The sequence below is a fragment of the Caretta caretta genome, chromosome 11, assembly GCF_965140235.1.
Source record: "Caretta caretta isolate rCarCar2 chromosome 11, rCarCar1.hap1, whole genome shotgun sequence".
Taxonomy (NCBI): domain Eukaryota; kingdom Metazoa; phylum Chordata; order Testudines; family Cheloniidae; genus Caretta; species Caretta caretta.
This window is the reverse complement of record NC_134216.1, coordinates 41,694,434-41,720,785: the sequence shown is the minus strand read 5'-3', so window position 1 is coordinate 41,720,785 and position 26,352 is coordinate 41,694,434. Positions and strand designations below refer to the sequence as shown.

Sequence of the window (26,352 nt, the reverse complement as noted above, 5' to 3'; positions counted from 1 at the left end):
ATTTGATACTTTGCATTGGTGAATATTGAAGTGAAACTAACAATACCTGGGAATCCACAATCATTTATCTATCTAAAGGTACATCTACACTGCAAACAGACGGAACAAAAAAACTCAACCTTGTCGCAACAAGTTGCAGAGCCTGGATTAACTGACTCAGCTATGGGGCTAAAAATAGCAACGCAGACATTGTTGCTCTGGCTCTGAGAACCATCTCCCTTGTCGTGTTTCAGAGGCCAGGTGCCTGTCCAAGTGGGACTGTCTATGCTGCTATTTTTAGTCCATGGAAGGAGCCCCATGAGCCCAAGTCATCTGGGGCTCTGAGACTCGCTGCAAAAATAGGATTGTTGTCACTTATTTTGGCCAGCAAAGAATAAATATGTCGGGGAACAATTAATTATACCTAGGCCCTAAAATTGTATAAAGTACTTCAAAATGCAACAGGCAAAATACTGACAATGCTTTTAATAATATCCAAGTGTGATGCTAGACTTTGAGCAAAAAGTCCCCAGATCATCCATGTTTGGAAACAATAAGAAAATGCTAACATTAAGGTCACATTGTTCTCCATCACTCCCCTACTCAAAAAATAAAGGTTAATGAACAATTTAGGATATGTATGTACAGTATTGAATTACGATTTTCGAAGCTGAAGAATTACTGAATGGTAAATATAAGGGTTACATTTTGTTAGTCTGATGTTAAAGGTTTATGATTATGTATAGTGAATGAGTCTGGATCAGCCAGGATAGTACTTATGCCAAGGCTTTGGCCTAGCCTTTGCTCTGACGTGAGTGTTGATGTGCCAATTTCTCTCTTTTGTAGGTGGGCTTACGTAATGTTCACAGCTGAAAGGATAAAGGTGATGTTTTGTTCATGGAATGTATAGTGTTGGAGGACATAGATAAAAGGAAGTTAACCAATACAATAAAATACACAAAACATAACGCTAAAAAGTCTCTATGTTGGGAGAAACAGGAGTAGGGGGACATGAGGCATAATGACATGAAAACAGCGTAGATAGCAAAAGTTTGAAGCTTGCACATGAGTATTGTACAGGTTATGTAAGACACAATGTTCATCATTGATTGGAAGAAAGCTAATGAATATGTAATGTCAGAAGATATAAGACACCAAGCAAACAGGGCCCAAGTCGGCGAATACTGGACCAGAAACTGAGATGAGCACCCTGAAGGGGACAAGAGGCTCCTGGTACCCAGGAACTCAGTAACTTGGGCCCCTGCTTGTTCCATTTTATTTGTTTTTATATGATGAGGAATTATAAGGAGCAATTCTGTCTGAAAAATTTATAAATAAAGGCAAAAATTGATTAAGCTTAAATTGGGTGGACTCGTGTCAGTTTCCAACCTTACACCTTATAAACGGTTTCATTGAAATTGACTCTAGCTGCATTCCAGAAAGTCCTGCCCATTGTCTTACAGGACCCCCGGCTGCTCACAGTCATGTTGCAGCAAGGCTGGAATTTGCTGCCTCTCTCAACAAAAGTCATCACTAATTTACAGCTTTTCAACTTCAAGCTTGTGCCATCATTGCTTTGGGCTTCTTTTCGGTTCTCTCTCTCTCTCTCTTTTTTTTTTTAATCTTGGGAAATCTTAACTTTTTTTAATTGCATGAAATTCAATTTAAGTGAAAAGGTCAACAAGAAACTTTCTGAAGAGAAGCAGGCCTACAGCTGTGTCTTTCCTCTCTGTGGAGTTACAGACCACATTAATCACAAAGTTTGCTGACCTTCTCTTTACTACTTGAAGACTGCAAGACAAGATATCACTTAAAATGCAATTTAAAAAATGCGAGCTGCACAGGGATAAATATTATCACAGGCTTCAATAGAATTAGATGTAGCTATTGTCAAGATAATTTCTCTCTCTTTTTCTCTCCTAAGAACAGCATAAAAAACCTGTCACCTTTTTTTCCTTTCTGATCATGACAAATCCATGTCTCACAGTGTGTTAATATATGGGAGCTGTGCCTTTAAATGAAGGGAGAGGTGGGGATTTCTCATCCGTGGAGGGCAAACTGGAAGCAGAGGGAGGAAGGTCAGGAGCAGACTGAGCAGAATTGGGGTGTGTGGAGGGGAGATCTGTACTGAGGGTTGTGAAATAAGGGTATGTCTACACTACGGAAATTAGGTCGAATTTAAAGAAGTCGGTTTTTTAGAAATCGGTTTTATATATTCGAGTGTGTATGTCCCCACAGAAAATGCTCTAAGTGCATTAAGTGCATTAACTCGGCAGAGTGCTTCCACAGTACCGAGGCTAGAGTTGACTTCCGGAGTGTTGCACTGTGGGTAGCTATCCCACAGTTCCCGCAGTCTCCGCTGCCCATTGGAATTCTGGGTTGAGATCCCAATGCCTGATGGGGCTAAAACATTGTCGCGGGTGGTTCTGGGTACATATCGTCAGGCCACCATTCCTTCCCTCCCTCCGTGAAAGCAAGGGCAGACTATCGTTTCGCGCCTTTTTTCCCTGAGTTACCTGTGCAGATGCCATACCACGGCAAGCATGGAGCCCGCTCAGGTAACCGTCACCGTATGTCTCCTGGGTGCTGGCAGACACGGTACTGTATTGCTACACAGCAGCAGCAACCCATTGCCTTGTGGCAGCAGATGGTGCAATAGGACTGGGAGCCGTCATCATCATGTCCGAGGTGCTCCTGGTCGCCTGTGTGAGGTCGATCAGGAGCGCCTGGGCAGACATGGGCGCAGGGACTAAATTTGGAGTGACTTGATCAAGTCATTCTCTTTAGTCCTGCAGTCAGTCCTATTGAACCATCTTATGGTGAGCAGGCAGGTGATACGGATTGCTAGCAGTCCTATTGCATCATCTTCTGCCGGGCAGGCAAGAGATGCGGATGGCTAGCAGTCCTATTGTACCACCTTCTGCTGAGCAGCCATGAGATGTGGATGGCATGCAGTCCTTCTGCACCGTCTGCTGCCAGCCAAAGATGTAAAAGATAGATGGAGTGTATCAAAACAAGAAATAGACCAGATTTGTTTTGTACTCATTTGCAAACCCCCCCCTCCGCCCCCCATCTAGGGGACTCATTCCTCTAGGTCACACTGCAGTCACTCACAGAGAAGGTGCAGCAAGGTAAATCTAGCCATGTATCAATCTGAGGCCAGACTAAACTCCTTGTTCCAATAAGAACAATAACTTAGGTGCACCGTTTCTTATTGGAACCCTCTGTGAAGTCCTGCCTGAAATACTCCTTGATGTAAAGCCACCCCCTTTGTTGATTTTAGCTCCCTGTAAGCCAACCCTGTAAGCCGTGTCGTCAGTCGCCCTTCCCTGTGTCAGAGCAACGGCAAACAATCGTGCATCTGAGTTGAGAGTGCTGTCCAGAGCAGTCACAATGGAGCACTCTGGGATAGCTCCCGGAGGCCAATACCATCGAATTGTGTCCACAGTACCCCAAATTCGACCCAGAAAGGCCAATTTAAGCACTAATCCACTTGTCAGGGGTGGAGTAAGGAAATCGATTTTAAGAGCCCTTTAAGTCAAAATAAAGGGCTTCATCATGTGGACAGGTGCAGGTTTACATCGATTTAATGCTGCTAAATTTGACTTAAAGTCCTAGTGTAGACCAGGGCTAAGATAATGATCTCTTCCTGAACATCAGGGCACACTACTGGCACCCAGAGCGTGAGGTTGCTGGGTGCCATAACAGCAACACTTGATAAGAATGAACAGAAGAACTTTTTGTCATGATACACAGTTACCTTATTTAGTTTGTATTGAATGATTAAGCTAATGTAATGGACTCCCAGCCAACCAGGGACACAAGCCAAGAAAGGGAGGAGAGAAAAGAAGTTGCAATTCACCAACATTTGGAATGAAAACATCATGACCAGGAAGCTGTCCCTGACAGATGTTCTTTGTGGGAGCTGTGACTACTAGTGGGACCCCGGTTCTGCTCTCTGTTTGAACATGAGAATAGGCAGGCATACTGGGTGACCAATGGTCCATCTAGCCAAGTGTCCTGTCTTCCAACAGTGGCCATTGACTGAGTGAGTTTGGCTGTCATCTCAGTAAGAGGTAGTGTCTTCTAGAAGGCATATACTAAGGGTGGAAAAATTTTAAGCAGTAGGTCTGGTTTGGTTTGTATAAACCAAAAATTCTGTTAAATTAAAGGGAAAAAACCGCTCTAGAAAATGTCAGCTAGTCCCCTCTTCAGAACGTTCTCCGGTTTCGCCAAGTTCCCTTTGGTCTCTCTTTAGGTAACTTGCCTGTACTCTGTCTATGAGATTTCTTTGAATACTCTACCTTTATCCATCCACCTTCATTAACTTTGGTCTCTTCATCATTTTCTTTAGGTTTGCTTTCTGTTTTCAAAGGCATACCTGGTATGGACTTGGGTTGATGGGGATAGTGTGTGCGCTTTTTGTGGTCATATGACTTTGATGGGTTGAGTGTTGACTGGGAAGTCCTATACATTCTTCCAGAATGACTAGGTGCTGCAGAAGCAGTTTGTGGGCTTTTTCCACTATATCTTCCATTTATGGAGAGTCCAGAGTCACGGACATAACTGCTCCTGCTTTTGCCTGCAGATCTGTCCCTTTCTGAAGGGCTATCAGAAGCTGCGCTAGAGGTACTACTTCCCTTTGAATTAAGATGTAGCGACGATAGAGTTCTCATCAGTCCATATGGGGTTGGAGATGAACTTCTGGAATGATTTATTGGTGTAATCTGATAGCTAATAGGAACTCGTGTCCGTCTTACAGCAGCAGCATAGGAGTCTTGGTTGTGAAGGTATGGTAAAAATTGTGTCACACTGTTAGGACTGTGGGAATGGGAATGATGGTGTGAAGTGCTTTTTTCCATCTGACGCAGTCTTAGAGTGTACATCCATTCAACATCTATATCTGAAATATAAATGGAAACAAGAGTCACATGATTTGAATCGCCAAGAAATTGCATTCCCACTTAATAAAGACCTGCAATAAGGACTCAAAATATCTAGAGAGTAATTGCTGCTAAGAATGTAGCAAAATTTAACATATCCGTCAAGTTATTCCCCTCCCTCTCAGCCTGCCAGAAATTAATGCCAGGTTTTACAGTATTCAAAACAATGTTATTTAATGCATCAATTAACTGGTGCATATAGTGTCACCTGTGTGGATCACAGAGGTTAGAAATGGAAAAGACCTATTAAACCATTCAGTCCATCTACCCACCAAAGCAGGTTTGCTTCCTATAGAATGTTTTCTTGTGTTTTGTGTAGTCTAGTTTTAAATATCCCCTCTGATCTGTCTTCAGCTACTGCCCTTGGGAAATGATTCCACAGCCTACATTGCAAAGAAGAGCCTGAGACCTGTAAAAGAAGCTTGAAACAAGGAGCCACAACATCATGTGACAGGCCAGCTGTCCACCTGGACCACCAGCAAGTGCTCCAAGGACTATAGTTGTGAGCCAATAAAATACAGTAAGTCACAAAAATAACCTATATACAGGGAAGGAAATCTGTTCTTTCAGCATGTTGTAGGAGACCAAACCACCCAGCTACTAGGCAGGGTGCTTATAAAACTGTATAATCATCTGACACCCAGTACTGAGGATGCTTTGGCCCCAAGCCACTCTCTACACTTGCACTGATCAAAACGATCACTGGGGTTCACACATAAATTACATCCAATGAAGTGCATAGGCAGAAGTGATGCAAAACCTGATCTGAATTCATCCACCAACAGCACAAAGACTTCCTGAAGAACTATACCACTGCAGTAACAGAAACAACACCCACCTTCCTGCTCTCCACCCCCCAAAAAGCCCCACATGAATTCCTCCCCACCTTCTATTCCATCGCCATCCAGCCATCAAATCACAGCTGGTAGAGGTGTTGGATAGTCAATCCATCTTACGTAATCCAAACACTAAGCACCAACCAGCATGAAGAGCTCTATCCCATTTCACAGAGAAGATCAACCAAATATGCGAAGAACTAACTGCAGCTGTAAACTTGAAACAGGACCAGATAGCATTTACTAATATACCACTCGTGATGGCTTGGACCCTTCACACATGATGTAGCCCTACAAGCCCTTAAAGAAAATTCAAGGCACTACCTGCAAACCAGGTCTATACCCTTCCTGCAAAGCAAAAGCCCCTGCGAACTAGAATAAGCAATGTTTTCTTCAGAGACACAAACCTGCCAATTTTCCTGTTGTCCTTCAGATCCTCAGATAGCTGGATGAGCAAATTCTCTCCAACTATTGTCCCTTCTCTAACTTCCCATTTTCATCAAAATCATTGACAGAGGAGTGGAAACCACGTTCCAGTAATGTGACATCTGCCAATATACTGCATGCTTCACAATCAGGCTTCAGATCAGGGCACAGCACAAAGGACTAGTAGCACTGAAAGACATGCTCCTCATTGAAATGGATAGAGACTATACCTCAATGTTCATACTTCTTGGCCTTTCTGCAGCTTTGGATGCAGTTGATCGTAGGATACTATTGTCCCACTTATGTAACATAGATGGTTCAGCACTACAATGGCTTCCAACAGGGATTGGTGATGTCTCGCCTTCTGTTTAATATCTACCTAAGACTGTTTGAAGAGGGGGCAAAATGCTATGGGCTCCTCTGCCAATGCTATACCAGTGACATCCACCTGTAGATCTCACTTTGTATCAGCACAGCCCATGAGATCACAAGGATGTCCCAATGCCTGAAAGAGAACATCACCTGGATAAAGAGCAGCTGTCTCAAACTCAACCCAAACAGAACTGAAGTCATGTTGGTCAGAAGAGGCAAATATATTGAAGAAACAGCCCAGACATTGTCCTCCCCATTCTGGTGATAAATTGCAGGGGAGAAACTGTCTAACTGGTATGAAGGGTGGATGCCGATTCAACTCTTCATTAAGCCTGTATGAACAAATCGCATCCATAGTGACAAATGCCTTCTTCAACCTGCATCTGACTAGGAAACTGCTCTTCCATCCTCAATGGGGATCTGGCTTCTGTGGACCTGCGTTCATCGCCTCCAGACTGTAACAAGGACTTGGTCCTAATTTTCAAAGTCATCAACAGATCAGAACCACATCTCCATTCAGAACCCGCCAAGAAAAGCCGTGCACCTGTAGGACAATGCACTTTACAAAGCGCATCAGAGCCAGAAATATTGTTCTCAGTTGAGGGGATAACAGCTGTGTAATGAGGTCAGACTAATTCAGTCTAACCGCCTTAAGGGCATGTTGCAAGAAAACTTTTGTAAAAGACTTCCTGCTGCACCCATATCAAAATATAATACATGGAAAAATAAAATTAGAATGAAGTCAAATTAGATAAATAAAAAAAACACATAAGATTCCCCAACATTATTATACATATGTAAGACAAGCAGATCTTTCTACAGCCAAGAAAGGGAGAACAGAAGATTTTGTGAGGTCTACTATTGATCTCGCTATGTAGATTTAATTTATTTGGGAAGGTTCTACGTTGATGGATTCTGTAAAAAACAGCAGATAGAGAGAGGGCTTAATTTTCAGAAGTTCTTAGCACCCACAACTTGAGTTGAAGCCGTTCTGAAAATTAGGCTTGTTTGTATAAGATGCCATACAATAGATATATACAATATACATACAAAATGAAGCTTAAGTAATTTTGTTCAAAATAGATTTAAATGGATTTGTCCTTAAAAAATGCTAATATTCCAACAGGAGACCATAAACTTGGCATTTCCAGGCTGCTTAAACTCAGCTGAAATGCAAATAGCTATAGCAGAGGATTTCAGATTCCTCCATCTTATTGCTGGTTTTCTGAGGGTAGAATAGTTCTGTCATGAATACTGTCTTTTACTAGAGATGTTACCACAGCATCTGCAATGGGAAATTTTCAGAGGTCTGGTTTAATGCACTGTCCTTTACAGTGTACACACAAACTAAATATCTTCTCTTCTTAAAGAGTTAATAGAAAATCATTCCCATTTTGTGGGCTGGGGAGGGCGGGGGGGGGGGGCCTAGTATTTGTTTTCCCTTCCTCAGGCTTTTAGTTGAATGCTGAGGGATTAAAATCACTTCAATTTTATGTCAGATATATCAAAGGGGAAGAGTCTTTCCTGTCAAGGGCTGATTGTGATGCCTCCATGTCAGACAGCTCTGTCTACACATAAAGATGAACCCTCCTGAAAAAGACGATGTGAATGGCTTTCCAGGTTTCTTAGCCTTCTCCTGGTAAGTTACAGTTTTAAAGAAATGTGTGCAGTATGAGCATTTTGTGCTTTCTAGGTACTGCATATTATATTCAGTCTCCTCTGTTCTTCTCACTAGCCTGTGGATGCAAAACATGGACCTCATATACCTAGGAATGGCAGCTTCAGGACTTTAATTTGGGACTCTGGTTGTTACTATTTTGCAGAAGCACATCTGCTTCCTTGCCTCATGTGGCAAGCAGCCATCTCATAACATCAGGGAAACCACCACTAACTGATCCCCTGAATGAGATGCTCTCTTTGATGCACCTGAAGTAGTAAACTTACTGTTTTTAATGGCTGTTCTGTGTCACTCTTTGCACAGGGGTTGTCAGCTTCCTAGTGGGGACCTCACCTGTTTGTTGCAATGAAACGATTTCTATGCCTTAAAAATCTCTGTGAGGCCACAGCAGGTTTTCCCTCTTCCTACTGCTTGATTCAGAGTTGGAAATCCTGATATCTTGGTTCTGACACATTCTGTATGCAGAATTAATATGTAGCCCAGTGAGCGTATGTCTTTCCTGTAGTGTTAACTCAGGGTCTGACCTGGGTGTTGCCATTAAACCTCCTCCCATTAATACAAAAAAAGCCCAAATTTGGTGGTGCTTTAAAACCAGGTTAGCTGGCCTGGCTGGGAGGAGGGTTAGAGATCATGTGCCATGTTCACGCAGTGTTGTATCCACCCACTCTGAAGTAAGGATGCAGGCTTAATCACTCGAGTGCTGATAGTCCTCCAGCAGCTTCCCACAATTCCCCCCACTCCTAGAATGGCAGACAAGTTGTTCCACAATTTACTGGGAATGCATCATACAGCAGGGAAACTTACTGCAAAGAACCATGGGAGATGCCTCCTGAAGTCCTAGCAACACACCCAGGTGAGTGCAGCACCAGCGAGGACACCTTAACTCGGGTCTGGCTTTGCAATGTGACTGCTCACACCTGGGCTAGGTTGACCTGGGTGCCAGTCATCTGAGTTAACTCTGCAGTGAAGACAAACCCTTAGGGTATGTCTACACTGCCCTACATCAGCTGACTCAGGCTGCGGGGCTATAAAACTGCAGTGTGGATGTTCAGGCTCAGGCTGAAGCACGGGCTCTGGGTCTCTCTCCCACCCCCCCACTCCCGCCAGGGTTCCAGAGTTTGGCTCCAAACATCTACATTGCAATTTTATAGCCCCACAGCTCAAGTCCTATGATCCTGAGTCAGCTGACATGGGCCAGCTGTGAGTGTTTTATTGCAGTGTAGACATACCCCTACAGAACATACGTTAGGTCCCATCTGCATTGCAAACTAGAGCTGTGTTACAGCTGGGTGAGGGTACCACTGTCTTGTAACTAGATTCCTTGTCCTAGATGTGATTGTGGCCTAGGCAGCCCCGTTATTCAGGCAGAGCTTGTGGGGATATGGGCTGCACTGGACATCCTCAGACTGGCAGCTTGGAAATACCCCGATCTCTCTGCAGGGTGGGACAAATCTTATGGCTCAGTAGGCAGGATATGAAACAGCGTATGTTTGGGCATAGTAGCAATCCATTATTCTGTTATTACTCTCATATATTATTTGTATTGCAGTAGTACCCAGAGACCCCGATCAGGACTCCATTGTGCGGGGCACGGTACAGTCATATAATAGAAAACAGACTGTGCACTGAAGAACTTACAACCTTCATAGTGACAAGGTGTAAAGGGGTGTAGAACCAAAGGAAGGGGAGGGGAGGAGACTAATATTAAACACATAAGCCCACAGAAGAACTGGCAATTTTTTAAAAAGTTTTCTATATTTGAATGTTGATGGGCTCCCTTTAGCTTGGGCACAAAATTGCCTTTAGGTATGTGTGTCTGTATCATAACGTGAGTCCTGAGGGCAGATTTTCAGGCAAAACTCTACTGACGGCAATGGAGTTACAGCAGGGTTGCGTTTGACCATCTGTGTCAACAGTGCACTGAACTCTGAAAGAGGTCTGAGCAGTGCGGTGATCTCAGTTTAAAGCCTGTTTCATTTATCTCATTGAATAAATCGCAATGAACATTGTTCATAAAGATTCTGGAACTGAATAATCACAAGTCCAGGCTGGCCAAAGAGATCACGTTGAGACGTGTTAGAAGAATTTGTAATGCAAATTTCCATTCTTCTCCACAGCACTGCTGGCATTTAGTCTTATATGTGCAGGCTAGATTTACCCTCCAGTGCAGTGTGAGCTATGCACTGAAGCTCTTCATGGCTCTGCAAGCAGCTCAGTGTCCATGGCTCTGATGAACACCCTGCCTCCTCTGCCAGATGGCTAGGCAGAGCAAGAGAATCCATATCACAACACTGCTCCTAATACGGAGGCAGAGCAAATCTCACTGGCATTGTGGGAGCTGCCTCTGCCTCCGGATGCCCATGAATAGAACACAGGGAGGCAGAAGGCAAGAGCTGACTGGAGTACTCCTGCCCCCTTGTGTAATGTGGAGAGAGGAGGCCAGGATAGAAGCCACTGAGAACATTCCCTCCAAGGAGCCAGGAAGGGCTGGGGGAAGACTCTCTTCCCCTACAGCTATTGGAAGGAAGAGATGGGAGGAGACACAGAGGGGATCCTCTTGCTCACAGCAGGCTCATTTCTTTTTTTCGTGGCTAAGAGTCAGTTTGTCAGCATATGGAGGCAGAGAGATACATCTTCATCACACATTGATTCAGCCAACGTTTGTAGGCGGTATCAGGGTGCGACACTAAAGCTACTGTGCGCTCCCTCTCTAAAGCCATTCAGTGACTATTCATGGATTAAAGTTTGAGTCCCACCACTGAGACACTTCAGAATATGGGGTATATTCTCTTGGGGGAAAATCCTCAGCCCAGCATCCAGCCTGTGTAGCTGGACAGGATGCTGAAAAGATGCAGTGGGCCAGGGGGAAGACAAGGACAATGGTCTCCCAAAAGCCACTGGGTGAAGTTTACTTCAGCCCCACAAGCAGCAATCTGTATCTATAATGTGATCCTACTGCCAAACTGGATTGAAGAATCCTCATTAATGATATCTTCATTAATGATCTGGAGGATGGCATGTATTGCAGCCTCAGCAAGTTTGCAGATGACACTAAACTGGGAGGAGAGGTAGATACGCTGGAGGGTAGGGATAGGATACAGAGGGATCTAGACAAATTAGAGGATTGGGCCAAAAGAAATCTGATGAGGTTCAACAAGGACAAGTGCAGAGTCCTGCACTTAGGACAGAAGAATCCCATGCACTGCTACAGACTAGGGACCGAGTGACTCGGCAGCAGTTCTGCAGAAAAGGACCTTGGGTTACAGTGGACAAAAAGCTGGATATGAGTCAACAGTGTGCCCTTGTTGCCAAGAAGGCTAACAGCATTTTGGAATGTATTAGTAGGGGCATTGCCAGCAGATCAAGGGACGTGATCATTCCCCTCTTTTTGGCATTGGTGAGGCCTCATCTGGAGTACTGTGTCCACTTTTGGGCCCTACACTACAAGAAGGATGTGGAAAAACTGGAAAGAGTCCAGCGGAGGGCAACAAAAATGATTAGGGGGCTGGAGCACATGATTTATGAGGAGAGGCTGAGGGAACTGGGATTATTTAGTCTGCAGAAGGGAAGAATGAGGGGGGATTTGATAGCTGCTTTCAATTACCTGAAGGGGAGTTCCAAAGAGGATGGATCTAGGCTGTTCTCAGTGGTAGCAGATGACAGAACAAGGAGTAATGGTCTCAAGTTGCGGGGGGGGGGGGTTAGGTTGGATATTAGGAAAAACTTTTTCATTAGGAGGGTGAAGCACTGGAATGGGTTACCTAGGGAAGTGGTGGAATCTCCTTCCTTAGAGGTATTTAAGGTCAAGCTTGACAAAGCCCTGGCTGGGATGATTTAGTTGGGGATTGGTCCTGCTTTGAGCAGAGGGTTGGGCTAGATGACCTCCTGAGGTCCCTTCCAACCCTGATAGTCTATGATTCTATTCTCCCAGTGGTGAATCTCCTGACCTGACCCCTCCACCCTGAGCATGGAGCCCTACTCAAGCTGAGCTCTTCCACAGCTGGGCCCCTCTATGCATAGTCCCTGGAATCTACCCTCCTCCCTTGTGCTGTGAAAACATTCATGGCTCCACTATCTGAGGGACCTCCACAGTTCTGGAAGCAACTTGCCCACTGATGCATAGGTCCAACCTCCTTTAATGTGCTAAAGAGAAGAGTATGAGACCCAGAGCATACATACAGGGTTTCTTCATGCTCAGAAAGCTTGAGTGTGAACCTACAGCACTTTAGTGTGCCGTGCAGATACTGCTACTGGCCACTAAGTATGTCAAAGCACTACAGAACTTTTAGTGCATGGTAGCAGGGTTCACATGGCCAGTTAGCGTGCAGTATGCTAGATCACTGTAGATTTACACCCCTGCTTGCTGAGCACTGACACACTGGGCAGACAAACCTCCGGTTTGGAAAGGCTTGCATGGTGGGCTCAGACAGATGGTAAAACTGTATGAATGTGAGAAAGCAACCTTCAGACAACTGAAGACTGGACAGATGGACGGAAACATCTTCAGGAGTACTAATAGGCTGTTTAGTTAGGACAAAAGATTGATTTACCTCCCATTACTACTTACAATTAAAACATCAGTGGAGACATTAAGATAAACTTCAAATAAACAATTGTAATGAACTTGTGTGTGTGCACGGGCACATGCCCTCTACCTGATAGGATCAGATCTACTCAGCTGGTTTTTTAAGGCCCTTTACTACTGATATCTAGTGCAAATTCTCCTTTAACTCAGATGGAAAGAGATGGTGGTTTTTGGAGCAGGATGACCAGAGCTCTGTTCCTGCTGTCACTGTGAAGCTCCAAGTGGCATGGTGCACAGCATAGCAACAACTTATTGCCATGAATTATTTACAGTCTCAAAGACCCACTACTTTAGCAACATATACAGAATAATCCCACTTTAACCAGTTGGGCCAATAAGCACATGACTACCTAACATTTCCAGTGTCTTTCTCTCTCACATCCCTCAAAGTTACGCTGGCTCGCTATGGCTTTGCTGGGTTTCTCCTGCATACATCCCAGCAAGACATCCCAGCTGCCACAGATCCCTGCCAAAGCTGAGAGACGGACCCATATTGCTGAAATAGAATTTTAGTTAGTGAGTTTTTGTTATGCCTTCTTTAAATGTTTTGCATGTTTCAGCAGTAAACTTAATGCCGTTCAAACATACTGACTTACTTGAGCTGGACCTGCTTCCTGGCCTGCCCTCCGAGTTTGGGAGGGAGGTCTGGATCATGAGCTGCACTGACTTCACCTCATCCTGAGCTTTCAGTTTACTCCATTGAACTGCATGTATGTGTCTGGTGGTTTTTGGAGCTCTGACATCACCCTATTCAAGACACAGAACAGATTATGATTTAGGACACAACAAAATAAACTGCCACACCAGTGACCTTCCAATAACACTCTGAGGTTGTTGTCATTTTGTATAGAGGGTTTCTAGCCTGATCTCAGAGATTGTTAGAATCCAGAGGCTTTTGAGTAACAGTTTTATGATTCTGCTAAAAATCTGATCGTAAATTCCCCTTTCAGTTAATATCCTGTATGAGGGCAAGATTGCAATGCCTTTCTTTTTAACAAATATTTTAATAACTAAATCAAGTTGCACTTCAAGTAAATAGTCCTTTCTGCTAAAAGAGATAGGCAGTAGGCAGGTATTTGTTGCGGGGGATTCCCCTCATGGTAACTTGCCTACAGTAGAAAGCTCTTTAATCCTGCAATCTTTCCCTGTGACTCCTGTGAGGCACTACCAGCTAAAAGGAACCTAGGGTTAGTCTTCGTATCAGAGAAAACCACTGTTCTTCACTTCTGAGACAAGTAAGCCAGGTCCAGCATTTTCCTATCTCGATAACCCTGCTTGAATCCATACCTCAGGACAGAGCTGGGATTTCAATTATTAGCCTCAATGTGAAGCATACTGTTGGTCTTTATAAAACACTTTTTGTAAGTAAGCCAAACCTTTTAATACAAAGTCTAATTTCCATCAGGTTAAACAGTGCTAAATTGTCTCCAGATTTTATTTTATGTTTCTCTCCATTTCTCTTATCACCTTCTTCCTCCTCCTGTTGTTCATCAGCTAATTAGCACTTCCCTGACAAGGTAACAACAAACACAACAACAAACAAACACCAGCAATACTGACCACTGTTTAAATAAAAAAGTTTTCTTACTTGAGGGATTTCAGAGTAGCAGCCGTGTTAGTATGTATTCGCAAAAAGAAAAGGAAGACTTGTGGCACCTTAGAGACTAACCAATTTATTTGAGCATAAGCTTTCGTGAGGAATTTTTGTGTTCAGGAATCTGAACACACAGACTCTGAAAACATCATTCAGTTTTTCATCAGAACTCGAGATTTTACAATTAATTATGCAATGCTGGACCTTGATTACAGTATGCAGCAAAGTCAAAGTGCCCTGCTACCAGCTTTTAATGAAATTATGCTGTAGGTTTTCAACTTGGATAAGTATTTGCCTTACTTTTTCTGCACTTACCTCATATGTAATAATACATTCTACATTCTGATCTTTTGCTATTCCCACAATCCATTTCTCCATTACAAATGGTGGCTGAAAAGGGAAAAATAAACAGCATGTGTGTGGGGAGGGGAGGATTATTATTTTCATTTGATTGCTTTATTATTACACCAAAAAGGTTTTTTAAAAAAACTCATTCCCTACAGCTTTTGTCCTTTTTCATGTGGCAAATGCATCCATATTTTCCCTATGTATTAATGGGACATAAAGCAACACCGTTCGGAATTGTTTACTTCCTTGTTTGTATACCACATTCATTACTAAATTAGCAGTAAAATGTATTTGTGGAGTATAGTATACTTAAGCTAACTGCTTTTACAGACAGAGCATAAGAAACACAATGTTTTTGTAGGGACCTTAACATTTTATTTCATGCTTTTTTAATTTCTTGCCAACAAAGAGGAAATTTTTAAAAACAATAAGAACAGATACTTAGATTCCTGAAGACATTCTCCTCCAGTTTAAAAGAGTGTAGAAGTATGCGGAATATTAAGCTTATACCTGACAATCTCCTTGTGTTTAATTTTAATACTGATAAAAATTTAACAGGAAAAAACATGCAAAGCCTTGAGAAATGAAATACAAAAAAATGTCTCTCACAAGAGAAAATGCAAAAACTAGCAAATCTTAACACTAATAATAAAGGTTCCAGCATTCAGTGGCCACATAAACACAAGGACAGCATTAATGGTAGTTCCAGTGGGGAAATACTATGTAATAAGCCTATCATGGTAACACCATATTTTGTTATTTCCTGTTATTTTCCCTGTTGAGGGTTTGGCTCCAGCAGTTATTCCTAAGACAAAACAGCCAATGAATGCTGAATAAGGAATGTACACAGTTAAAGCCATTCATGAGAGTTTTTCCATCAGGGCACATTAGAGCAGCATTCTAATTGGCAATCAAGATGTTGCATATTTTTTCATTTACAAATTTATATTGTTACACATTGCCAAGGTATTAGGGTGGGTCACATTAATAAAAAACAATCAATTAGAAATGAACAGCAAACAGAGTGCCCTCCCTATGAAAACAACTTCCATCTCCTAGATTAAAATCAGTCAAGACATTGGCTGGTAAATATTTAGAGGCAAATGCTGAAGTCAGGTTAAACTCCCACTGAGGTGGAGTTGAAGATGCTCTATATTTCACTGACGGTGCTCAATGTGGAATACATCCGACTACCCACTCCATTTCTTTGCCACATTTTCTCATTTTTGTAGTAGAACAATGGTCACAAGCTGCATTTTATGATGCCATTAGGGCTTGAGTTACTAAAGTTAACAGACAGGGTTTTTTCCCCCTCTTATTGTGACTTTTCTATGCATTGGCTGCTCACTACTTTTCTGATGACTTTGTGGAATCAAGGTTCCATACCTTGCACTGTGCTCTGATCTTGGTTGTAAGGGTAGGGTTTAAGATCTTACCACATTTGAGAGAGGAGTTTCATAACAAAGTCAAAGTTTAAAAAAAATACAAATAGCATATGGAAGTTTCAGTAAGTGGAACATTTTCATCACTTGCACTTTTTCTTTCATTTAAATATGGTAAGCAAATAAAGAAAACATATCATGGAAGTAAAAGAAGAACATTTTAAATGATTCCTCTCATATTGCTTTATCCTTAGCCTGGCTTAATAGGGAATATTAACAAATCACTCAAATTATGATACAAATCTTCAAAAATAATGCATTTTATTTAAAAGCTGTCAAGAGACTGAGGTTTTCACAAGCACAAAAATCTACTGCTTTGGTATTTAATGTTTTTGTTTGAGATCTATGAATTCATAAAGGCTGTAAACAGAACCCTACCTTTGTCATTTTTAAAATCTCTACATCAGGTAGGTTAGTGTTGAATGTCACATCTTTTATGTAGGTTATTGCAATTTCATCCCCATCCATCTCCATAAACATTTTCCATTTACAGTCCTAGTATTAAAAGAGAGTAATAACATTTTAGAACAAGAAACAATACAAAATATAAACAAAATCTGCAAAACCCTAAATGTGTTAAAACCCAAGGTTTGGAATACATTCCTACTGGATTCTTTTCAGGATAAAAGTATCCAAAGTGAAGGAACCTTTCTGTTTTCTTGGTAGCATTTCTATTAGTTCACATCTGAGAAACAGTTGTCATTTTGATACTGTCTTTTAGTTTCTTAAATGGTAGAATTTCCTCTGAGAGGCTCAGGGAAGATAGAGCAGGTATATTTACACTAATAGGTAAATACGGTTTCAGGAGCAGGCATGGAAGGTTTCCATAAGCAAGCTGAGACAGAGTAACACAGCAGTAGAGAGAAGCTGAGTTATCAGCTTTATTTCCCAGTGGGCCCAGACGAGTCCTTCCGTGTGAATCCAAGAACAAATGATCATAGAGTCTAAGAAATGCCACTAAAAAAACTGCTTGAATAAAGGAGCAGCAAGTTATTAGAGCCCAGTTATATCAGGTACCAAGCATCCTCCTGTGTGATACTGAGCGCCCTCTAGTCCTGTTCATTTCAGCTAGAGTTCAAGGAGCTCAGGACTTCATATAAAAATAATAATTATGGCCCTGATCAAGCAAAGGACTTAAGCACATGCTTGGCTGGAAGCGGGTGAATAGTCCCACTGATTGGATTGGAGCCACCCATCAGAAGCACTCAGCCCCTTGCAAAGGGCTTGATCCTGTGAGGTGTTGAGCATTCCGGCAAAGCTCTTAAACATGCTTAAAATTATGCCCATGCTCTGACTCATTCGCCTGGCCCTGGGAGTTTTAATTGAGAAGCAATGTAGTCTATTACTCTGTCTTACTGATTCGTGAACAGAGCAGAGAGACTGGGAGTCAGGAGATCTGGGGCCTCATTGAGCGTGGAGCATTTTGAAAAACTGGCCTCTTCATTTAGGTGCTTACATAGATTATGAGCTCTGCTGAAATCTTGCCCCAAGGCTGCAATTGTGGCTGTGACGCTGAATTGCCACGTGGCCTTTGGCAAGTCCGTGTGCCTCAATTTCTCCATGTGCACAAACTTAACACTGTGTATTTCTTGTGGAATACGTATATGGTCCAGAGACCATAGCAGAGCTGTTAGAGATCACCACCACTTTACTTCCTATGCTTTGCACTGCAGAATCTTGTTTCAGGATGTCTATTACTGCGTAAATCTGGGTTTTGTGCTACTTTGGTGAAGTCTCCCTCCAAAACAAATCTGACGAATATCAATCTGTTTTGATAAACAATGTGATTCAAACCCCTATCTCCAAAGGAAAAACTGTAATTACTGCATTAAATATAGGGCCTGACAGGCTCGGAGTACCTGGCAACTCCCAGTAACTTCAGTAGCAAAGTAAAGGTGAGTAGCAACTCTTTGGATCAGACCCAAAGGAAGAAGCCTCTTTGATAGGGTAATAAACCACTTTGGCCCAAACAGTTGTGGACTCAGCTATACTAGGAGCAGTGCATGAGCAAGGCCTTTTCTTCTTTAAACAGCAGTTTCATACAATGAAATATGAAACCTTATCCCTTAAAACGCTGTCCTCAGACCCATACTCCTCCTCAAAATTCTGTGTCTGTCACAGGCCAAACCATTCAATCTGCCCTCTATGTCCACTGGAAAATGAACATCTTATTTGATCTGAGGAATATTGCTATGTCACCTTTTAAAATACTTATCTTTTAAATTAAAAAGAGACCAGCCCGATTTGTGGACAAGACACTTGTGTGATCAGTTTACTAGTCAGCTACTTTCCTTAAGTATATACTAATCTTTAGGTTTAACCATTCAGTAAGCAACACTAGCTTTCTACAGTTCAAAGAAGCTTAAAAGTAGAAAAGATTATTGCTCTACTTCCCCCTATTAATATATAGGCCCTGATTCAGCAAAGAACATAAATACAGGCTTATGTCCATTTCAATTCAGCACAGCACTTAATTCAAATTATTTAATTCATTGGAACTAAAGCATGTGGTTAAGTTCTCTGCTGAATCAGGGCCATAAAGGTCTCTTGAGTCAAGGCGAAGTTTACTACCTGGATAAAGTGGGGAACAAAACATATTCTGTGGAAGTGGCACATTAAAAAATCTGTTTATAAATGTATTTACACAATGTCCTTCACAAAAGATCTCCCTGGGCACTTTACAATTCAAACACAAAGCCTTGTCAAATATCTATCTTTTCAGTTTTGATTTAAATAAATAAAACAGATTTAGCTTTCGAACTATGAAGAGGAAGCCAACTGCATAACTGAGGCACAAACACTCAAACTTTGAGTGCAGATAATTTCTGACATATTTAGAACAAGCCAATAAATCAACAGCCTCTGAAAATGGCTGTAGGAATGTAAGAGAAAAGCAAATCATAAAAGTATTACAAACTCACTACTCCTAAGATCCATAAGAGTAAAGCAAGAACACTTTAAAAACCAGGCCTTCCGTTTATTCCTGTGATCATATCACTCACCTTAAAACAACAAATATTAATGTCAATAATGAAAAACGAAAGGAAAACATAAAAGATCAGCCAGGGGCTTTAAACAACACCACACACCTCTTGGTACAAAAAACACTCCCTGGGGAGAGATCTCATTCTGGAAGGAGGCATGAATTTAGGATATGTTTTTAAATTCAGTTGTGGCAATAAAAAAAAAGTTTAAGAGTCAAGGAAAAATGGAAACAGCATCTTAGCAGGCAACAGGATATTGGAAAACATAAGATGTAGTGCAAGATGAAACAAATATGAAAAAAGTGCTGGTCATGCTGGCATTAGAAGTAGCAGCATGTTGATGATTTAGGCCCCTGGTAGCTCCTTTCCATTCTTAGCTATTATCTATCTCAGCTGCTGAAACCTGCTGTTTTAAAGACATAAGAGTTGAACATCTAGTGACAGCACCTGGGTTATTTATCATTATGTATAACCTGCTACGCTACATTTTATTATGCTGGATTTAAAGGAAGATAACACAAGTATGGTTAATTTGCTTCTCTTCTTTTTATATATAGTGTCATGACCTGCCACTGCTTAGTCCCATGAGATATTTTTAACCAAAAAGAAAGCCACAAGAAACTCTCCCTAAAAATTCCATTAATAACCTCTTGTAGCGTGTATAGGTTGCAGGGTCTGGAACTAAGAATGTTTTAATCTCTTCAGCAAAACAATGCCTCATAATGATGTACAGGACTATTGCTGTACTGATGAAGAATCATACATAATTCAGCACCTTTCACTTGGCACCACTGTGATATCCTCATTAGTAGTGGCTCACAGTGGCTGTCAGATGGTGTCCATGCGAATGCAGGCATTATATTGTCTTTGAGATGTGCAGCTGCTTCCATGACACTGCCAGTATATAAAAACATGACGCCAGTTTGTTTTATTTAGTGCTAAACCTTCCAGTTTGTAAAAACAAGGCTGACACAGAGCCTGACATGAGGCAGTGAAAATAATTAGCTCTCATTTTCTCAGCCTCCTATTTCCTTCTCCCTGCTGTGTTCTCTTTCCACTAAACCACCACATGTCAGTCGAAATGGGAGGCAATTAGTGGGCTCATTTCAGTCCCCACAACTGTGCTGAAAAGAAAGTATTTATGATGGCACAATGAACAGCTGAAAGATTAAATAACGTTTGCCTTTTGAAAAGAAAATGACTTCTAGCTAAATGGGCAATTTTTGATTATTCTCAAACAAGCTTAGAGTAGTTGGTTTTTAAAATACAAGAAAGGAAAATGAGTCATTTTTAGGTGAAAGAATCAAATAAAACTTGACACAGTAATGCAAATAACTGATGTTTTATTGCAAAATATGTAAATGTGTTATACCCTTAACAATGGCTCATGTCTCAGGTCAGGGCAGATTGCTGCCAACTAGACACCAGTACAGAGAAGGTTGCTGCATTGCATTTTTTGTTTCAGTTTTGTATGGGGAGGAAAAAAGGGGGCTTTAGAGAGAGGTGCTCTTAAAAAATAAAGAAACAATGCCAGCTAAACATACATTTATATAATTGATTGCCTGTGTGCTTACTTGAAGGGCCTGATCTTTCACTCAGGCAGAAGTCCCAGATCAATGGGAATTTTGCCTGAATGAGGAACATAATATTGGGACCTTATTGTAGCTAAATATGCAAAAATATCTTTCACTTGATATTATCTTTCATGTAAATCCAGCATAATAAAATGTAGCATAGCAATTTATACATAATGATAAATAACCCAGGTGCTGTCACTAGATGTTCAGCTCTACTGCCTTTAAAACAGCAGGTTTCAGCAGCTGAGACAGACAGAGTTCTGAGACAGAAATGGTTCTGAGATTAGCTGCCATGTGTACAAAGGTCTGTCCTCACTAAGTGGTTGCAAGCAAATAAGGATTTTTAGGGCCCTGATCATCACCATAAAAATAAATTGCCAGTTCACTTGTTTGTGAATGCAATATTTTAAAGGTGGAAATGTGAAAAACAGTATTCCCTTTTCCAAGCACTGACTATATCTTCATGCCATTTAACAAACCTCTGTACTTTTGTAGACAGCTTCCAGTTACCACTAGTGATAGACAGCTCCAAAAGTGGTGCAGGGGAGTAAGCCCAACATGCCCTCAGAAAGGATGAAATCCACCCTCCAACGCTGTGGGCCTGTGCCAGGCTTTCTGTGCTATTTTCACTCTGCAATGGGACTGTATTGGGGCACGCGGTGGATTGCCTTTAGGGGAAGTAGCTGTTCAGGGATTCATGACTGGGATTCTGTATATCAGCCCAGGAGAGGCTGGTGTGTAAGGAGGTTTGGGCTAGGCTGGGGCAGTACCATTGCATCCACTGTTGTCCATGTGGAGATGCAGTGGCTACTATTCTAGACTTCACTCTGGAGTAGTGCCCTGGAGCGAGGTTGTGCTGCAAGCCAACAGACTGTCTATGGGTTGGAACCTGCTCACGTCCCCTGTACAAAGACAGATTATTGGGACTTTGCATGTATGAGAATGGGGATGGGAAGAGGGCAATTACATCCACATTGGGTGTACTGTAAAAATCCAGATATATACTAAAAAGGTTCTATAGAAAGGCAAGTGAGCAAGTTACTCAGCCAAAAAATTCAATGAGCCTGCATATACCTCTTTACAGTTCAATAAAAATGTGCATTTCCTATAGGAATTGCTGCACCGCATCCTACATTCAACACCTTCGAAGAGTATGGGCTTGCTTCTGATCTCATTTACACTGGTGGTGTTCCAGGAGTAACCACATTGAAATCAGTAGAGTGGCACCCGTTTTACACTAGTGTCAGATCAGAATAAGGCCCAAGTGGTCCCTTCTTGATGGAAAACCTGATGAGTTCAAAGTGCCTTGTGCTAAAATTTCAATGAGCAATGACACTGTAGCATTGAGGCATACCATTTTGCCCGACTAAGTGATGCTCCACTTTGACAGATTATATTAATCAGTTTAGTTAAACTGTAGTTATATTTATTTTATTGCTCAGGTATTTTTTTCAGTTTTACAAAGAAACTATTTCTCTTTTCTCTGCTTTATTAGAATCTACACACGTCTGCTGTAATAAATAATAAAAGACTATGATTCTGCTTGGACTCCTATACGATATTTCGGAATTTTTAAGTGCTGAGAAATCTTTGGAACTAAATTAAAGATTATTAGACTAGAAAATTTTGTGTGTAAGAGATTAAAGGCATTCAAGGGTCTTGCAAAGGAGGCTGTGGATCACAAGAAATACTCCAAAAGAATTGAAATAGGCAGTGTTGTAAACGCACCTATGCACCTATGTGTGTGAGGTACAACTGAAAAGCTGGAAAATGGGAATGTCTTAATTTTGGATATGGAATGTAGCTTTAACTGCTTTTTGCCATGATTTTAACCCGATGAGTTCCCCAAAAAGCAAAGTAAATTGGTGTTGACAGACTGTTTATAAAGAGAAAAGAGCTACTAGCCTTCCTTTACTTTCTAAGTCTCAAAGAGATGGGAAAGGGTGGAAGAAGTAGTAGGTAGAAAAGGATGACAAGCTTTCATTAAATTGCATTCAGTTAAAATGAAGATGTGGCATTACATTTTAGTATTATGTTGTCCTGAATCGTCCCGCATGGTACCAGCCTGTGTCTTTAGACTTATCCCACTGGGATAACCAGAGAACCAGGTACATTTGTTTGGAATAGCTCTCTGATATAGCACTACATATAAATAAATAATACTAAAATAAACCTTCAGAACCCTCCCAGAAGTCAGGGCCATGTAGTCCTAGTATAGACCTGGGTGAAGATGACCTACTGTTTTTACAGACCGTTAAAAAATACACGCTGGTTTGGAAACCAGGCCAGTAAAGGCAGTTCAGGCCATCCAAGTCTGACTTACTCTATGGCTCCGACCAGTTTTAAAATGAATCAGACCTGGGCTGGTTGTAACTGGGTTTAAATGAGTGCATTTAAGCAGAGTTCCAATGTGGTTTTCTTGAACAGCAAAGCTAGGAACGTCTCCAGAGAACCCTGCTCACCAAACCTTCTGAGAAGGCTACAATTTTTCTTACCACAATTCTTAAAACATATTCCACAAAAAAATCCTGGCTTACATTTGTCAGGGAGTCCCCTATCCCCCATGAGCTTCGTTTATATGACATTGGTAGGGTGCACTCGGTCCCAACCATGTTTTATAACTGGATTAGCTGAACCAGTTTTAAATCCGGTTAGAATTCTGGGGGAAGCTTCCACAGTCTAGACGAGCCCATGGTGGATAGGGTTTGCGCATTCCTGTTGCGACTGAAAGGTGGGATTTCACCTTTGTTTCACACTCATGAAACAAAGGTGAAATCCCAGAAAAGGAAGGATTAGCACATAGTACACCTCAGGGGTGGAAATATACCTTCTCCTGTATGCACACACCAACTCAAAATGCAAGCAAAATCTGCTGGAAAGCAAGAGAGAGAGAGTGAAATAACCACAAAAGAAGGAAGCTTTCCACAGTTACATGAAGAAACGCACTAAGAAAACTGCAGTCACTGCTTTTTCATGAGTCCCTAGCGAGGGGCAGTACATTGTTGTGCTAATTCAGGTGCAACCTGGGAAACCTGCGAAGAGTGAGAATCTGCCTCCTGGATTCCACCTGTTCTGTGGGGGAAGCCCCCATGTGCCAGGCATATAGCTGGTGTAGAGTACCTCCCCCAACACTTCAAAGCCTTCTGCCCCTTACTCCCTTGCATGGCTGCACAAGGCAGGGCACAATGTGCACCTACAGAAAAGAAGCTGTATAGCACCACAAGTTATGGGTGCCTGAGAGCACTGGGGATGTACAAGCAATTCACACTGCAATGGGAAATCCATCTTTACAACTGGAAAATGCTTCAGATAAAAGAAATCCAAAATACAATGAAAAAGAAAGGAGGAAATCCCCACATAGCAAACCAAGAAGGTTTTGCCCATGAATGAGACAAATTCAATACTAGTCCAAGCCCCCAGCCTCCACTGGTATCTCAATTTACCTCCTTTTCACAAAAACCTGTTGTCTCATGTTCAGTATGATAAAGGATTTATATAAGAAATTCTCAATCACAAAACTGAAGTTAGAGAAAATGCTTATGAGGAAACAATCTTGTTTAATTCAAAACTTCCTGTACCACTGTTTTTCTTGTACCCATCCATCATTGATTCAGCATTGTACTTTGAAATTTGCTCAGTGATTTTCTGAGTAGCAGGATTCACATAATAAATGGAAAATATTTCTACAGACATTGGGCCCTTTGAGTAATGATTAAAGAAACAGAAATAAAATGATATTATCCCAACAAGATTCATTTACCTGTGGACCATTTCCAAGTTTCAAGTGATAACCAAAAACAAGTTCCAGGTTCACTACTTTCTCCATGTTTTCTTCATTTCCACTTACAGAATCCTATCACAGAAACACAGTGTAAGAAATTACCTCTATTATGAGTCTCTCTGAGTTGGTGACCCGGCTACATTTGACAGTATGAGTTTAATACCCTTTCCTTTTGTATGTTACAAATCTATTGGCTGGTCAGATGATACTGCTGTCCTCTCAGTAGTTCCACATAAAAACATAGGAACGGCCGTACGGGGTCAGACCAAAAGGTTCCTCTAGTCCAGTATCCTGTCTTCTGACAGCGGCCAATGCCAGGTGCCCCAGAGGGAATGAACAGAACAGGTAATCATCAAGTGATCCATTCCCTGTCACCCATTCCCAACTACTGGGAGACAGAGAATAGGGTAACCATCCCTCCCCATCCTGGCTAATAGCCATTGATGGAGCTATCCTCCATGAACTTATCTATGTCTTCAAGTCACCAGGGCCTGACGAAATGTACCCTAGAATACTCAAGGAGCTGACTGAGGAGATATATGAGCCATTAGCAATTATCTTTGAAAAGTCATGGAAGACAGGAGAGATTCCAGAAGACTGGAAAAGGGCAAATATAGTGCCCATCTATAAAAAGGGAAAATAAGGACAAGCCAGAGAATTTACAGACCAGTCAGCTTAACTTCTGTATCCGGAAAGATAATGGAGCCAATAATTTAGCAATCAATTTGCAAACATCTAGAAGATAATAAGGTGACAAGTAACAGTCAGCATGGATTTGTCAAGAACAAATCCTGTCAAACCAACCTGACAGCTTTCTTTGACAGGGTAACAAGCCTTGTGGATAGGGGTAGACTCGGTATATCTTGACTTTAGTAAAGCTTTTGATACTGTCTTGCATGATCTTCTCATAAACAAACTAGGGAAATGCAACCTAGATGGAGCTACTATAAGGTGGGTGCATAACTGGCTGGAAAACCGTTCCCGGAGAGTAGTTATCAGTGGTTCACAGTCATGCTGGAAGGACATAACAAGTGGGGTCCCTCAGGCATCAGTTCTGGGTCCGGTTCTGTTCAATATCTTCATTAATGATTTAGATAATGACAGAGAGTACACTTATAAAATTTGAGGACGATATCAAGCTGGAAGGGGTTGCAAGTTCTTTGGAGGATAGGATTAAAATTCAAAATGATCTGGACAAACTGGAGAAATAGTCTGAAGTAAATAGGATGAAATTCAATAAGGACAAATGAAAAGTACTCCACTTAGGGAGGAACAATCAGTTGCACACATACAAAATTGGAAATGACTGCCTAGGAAGGAGTACTGCAGAAAGGGATCTGGGGGTCATAGTGGACCACAAGCTAAATATCAGTCAACAGTGTAACACTACTGGAAAAAAAGCAAATATCATTCTGGAATGTATTAGAAGAAGTGTTGTAAGCAAGACGCAAGTAGTAATTCTTCCTCTCTATTCTGCGCTGATTAGGCCTCAACTGGAGTATTGTGTCCGGTTCTGGGCACCACATTTCAGGAAAGATGTGAACGAATTGGAGAGTGTCCAGAGAAGAGCAACAAAAATGATTAAATGTCTAGAAAACATGACCTATGAGGGAAGATTGAAAAAATTGGGTTTGTTTAGTCTGGAAAAGAGAAGACAGAGGGGACATGATAGTTTTCAAGTATGTAAAAGGTTGTTACAAGGAGGAGAGAGAAAAATAGTTTTTCTTAACCTCTGAGGATAGCACAAGAAGCAATGGGCTTAAATTGAAGCAAGGAAGGTTTAGGTTGGACATTAGGAAAAACTTTC

The 26,352-nt window shown here is 41.7% G+C and overlaps 1 protein-coding gene across 1 annotated transcript in view; it reads right to left on the bottom strand.

Moving 5' to 3' along the window:
- Positions 1-450: 450 nt before the first annotated feature.
- Positions 451-26,352, bottom strand: part of MAP3K20 (mitogen-activated protein kinase kinase kinase 20) — a 129,093-nt gene continuing 103,191 nt past the window's right edge. The window contains exons 16-20 of the mRNA XM_048869632.2: positions 24,525-24,617; positions 16,582-16,698; positions 14,729-14,803; positions 13,416-13,566; positions 451-4,882 (exon numbers count right to left, since the gene is read on the bottom strand). Of these exons, the coding sequence (XP_048725589.2) occupies positions 4,191-4,882; positions 13,416-13,566; positions 14,729-14,803; positions 16,582-16,698; positions 24,525-24,617 (1,128 nt within the window). The 3' untranslated portion in view covers positions 451-4,190. The remainder of the gene's footprint in view (positions 4,883-13,415; positions 13,567-14,728; positions 14,804-16,581; positions 16,699-24,524; positions 24,618-26,352) is intronic.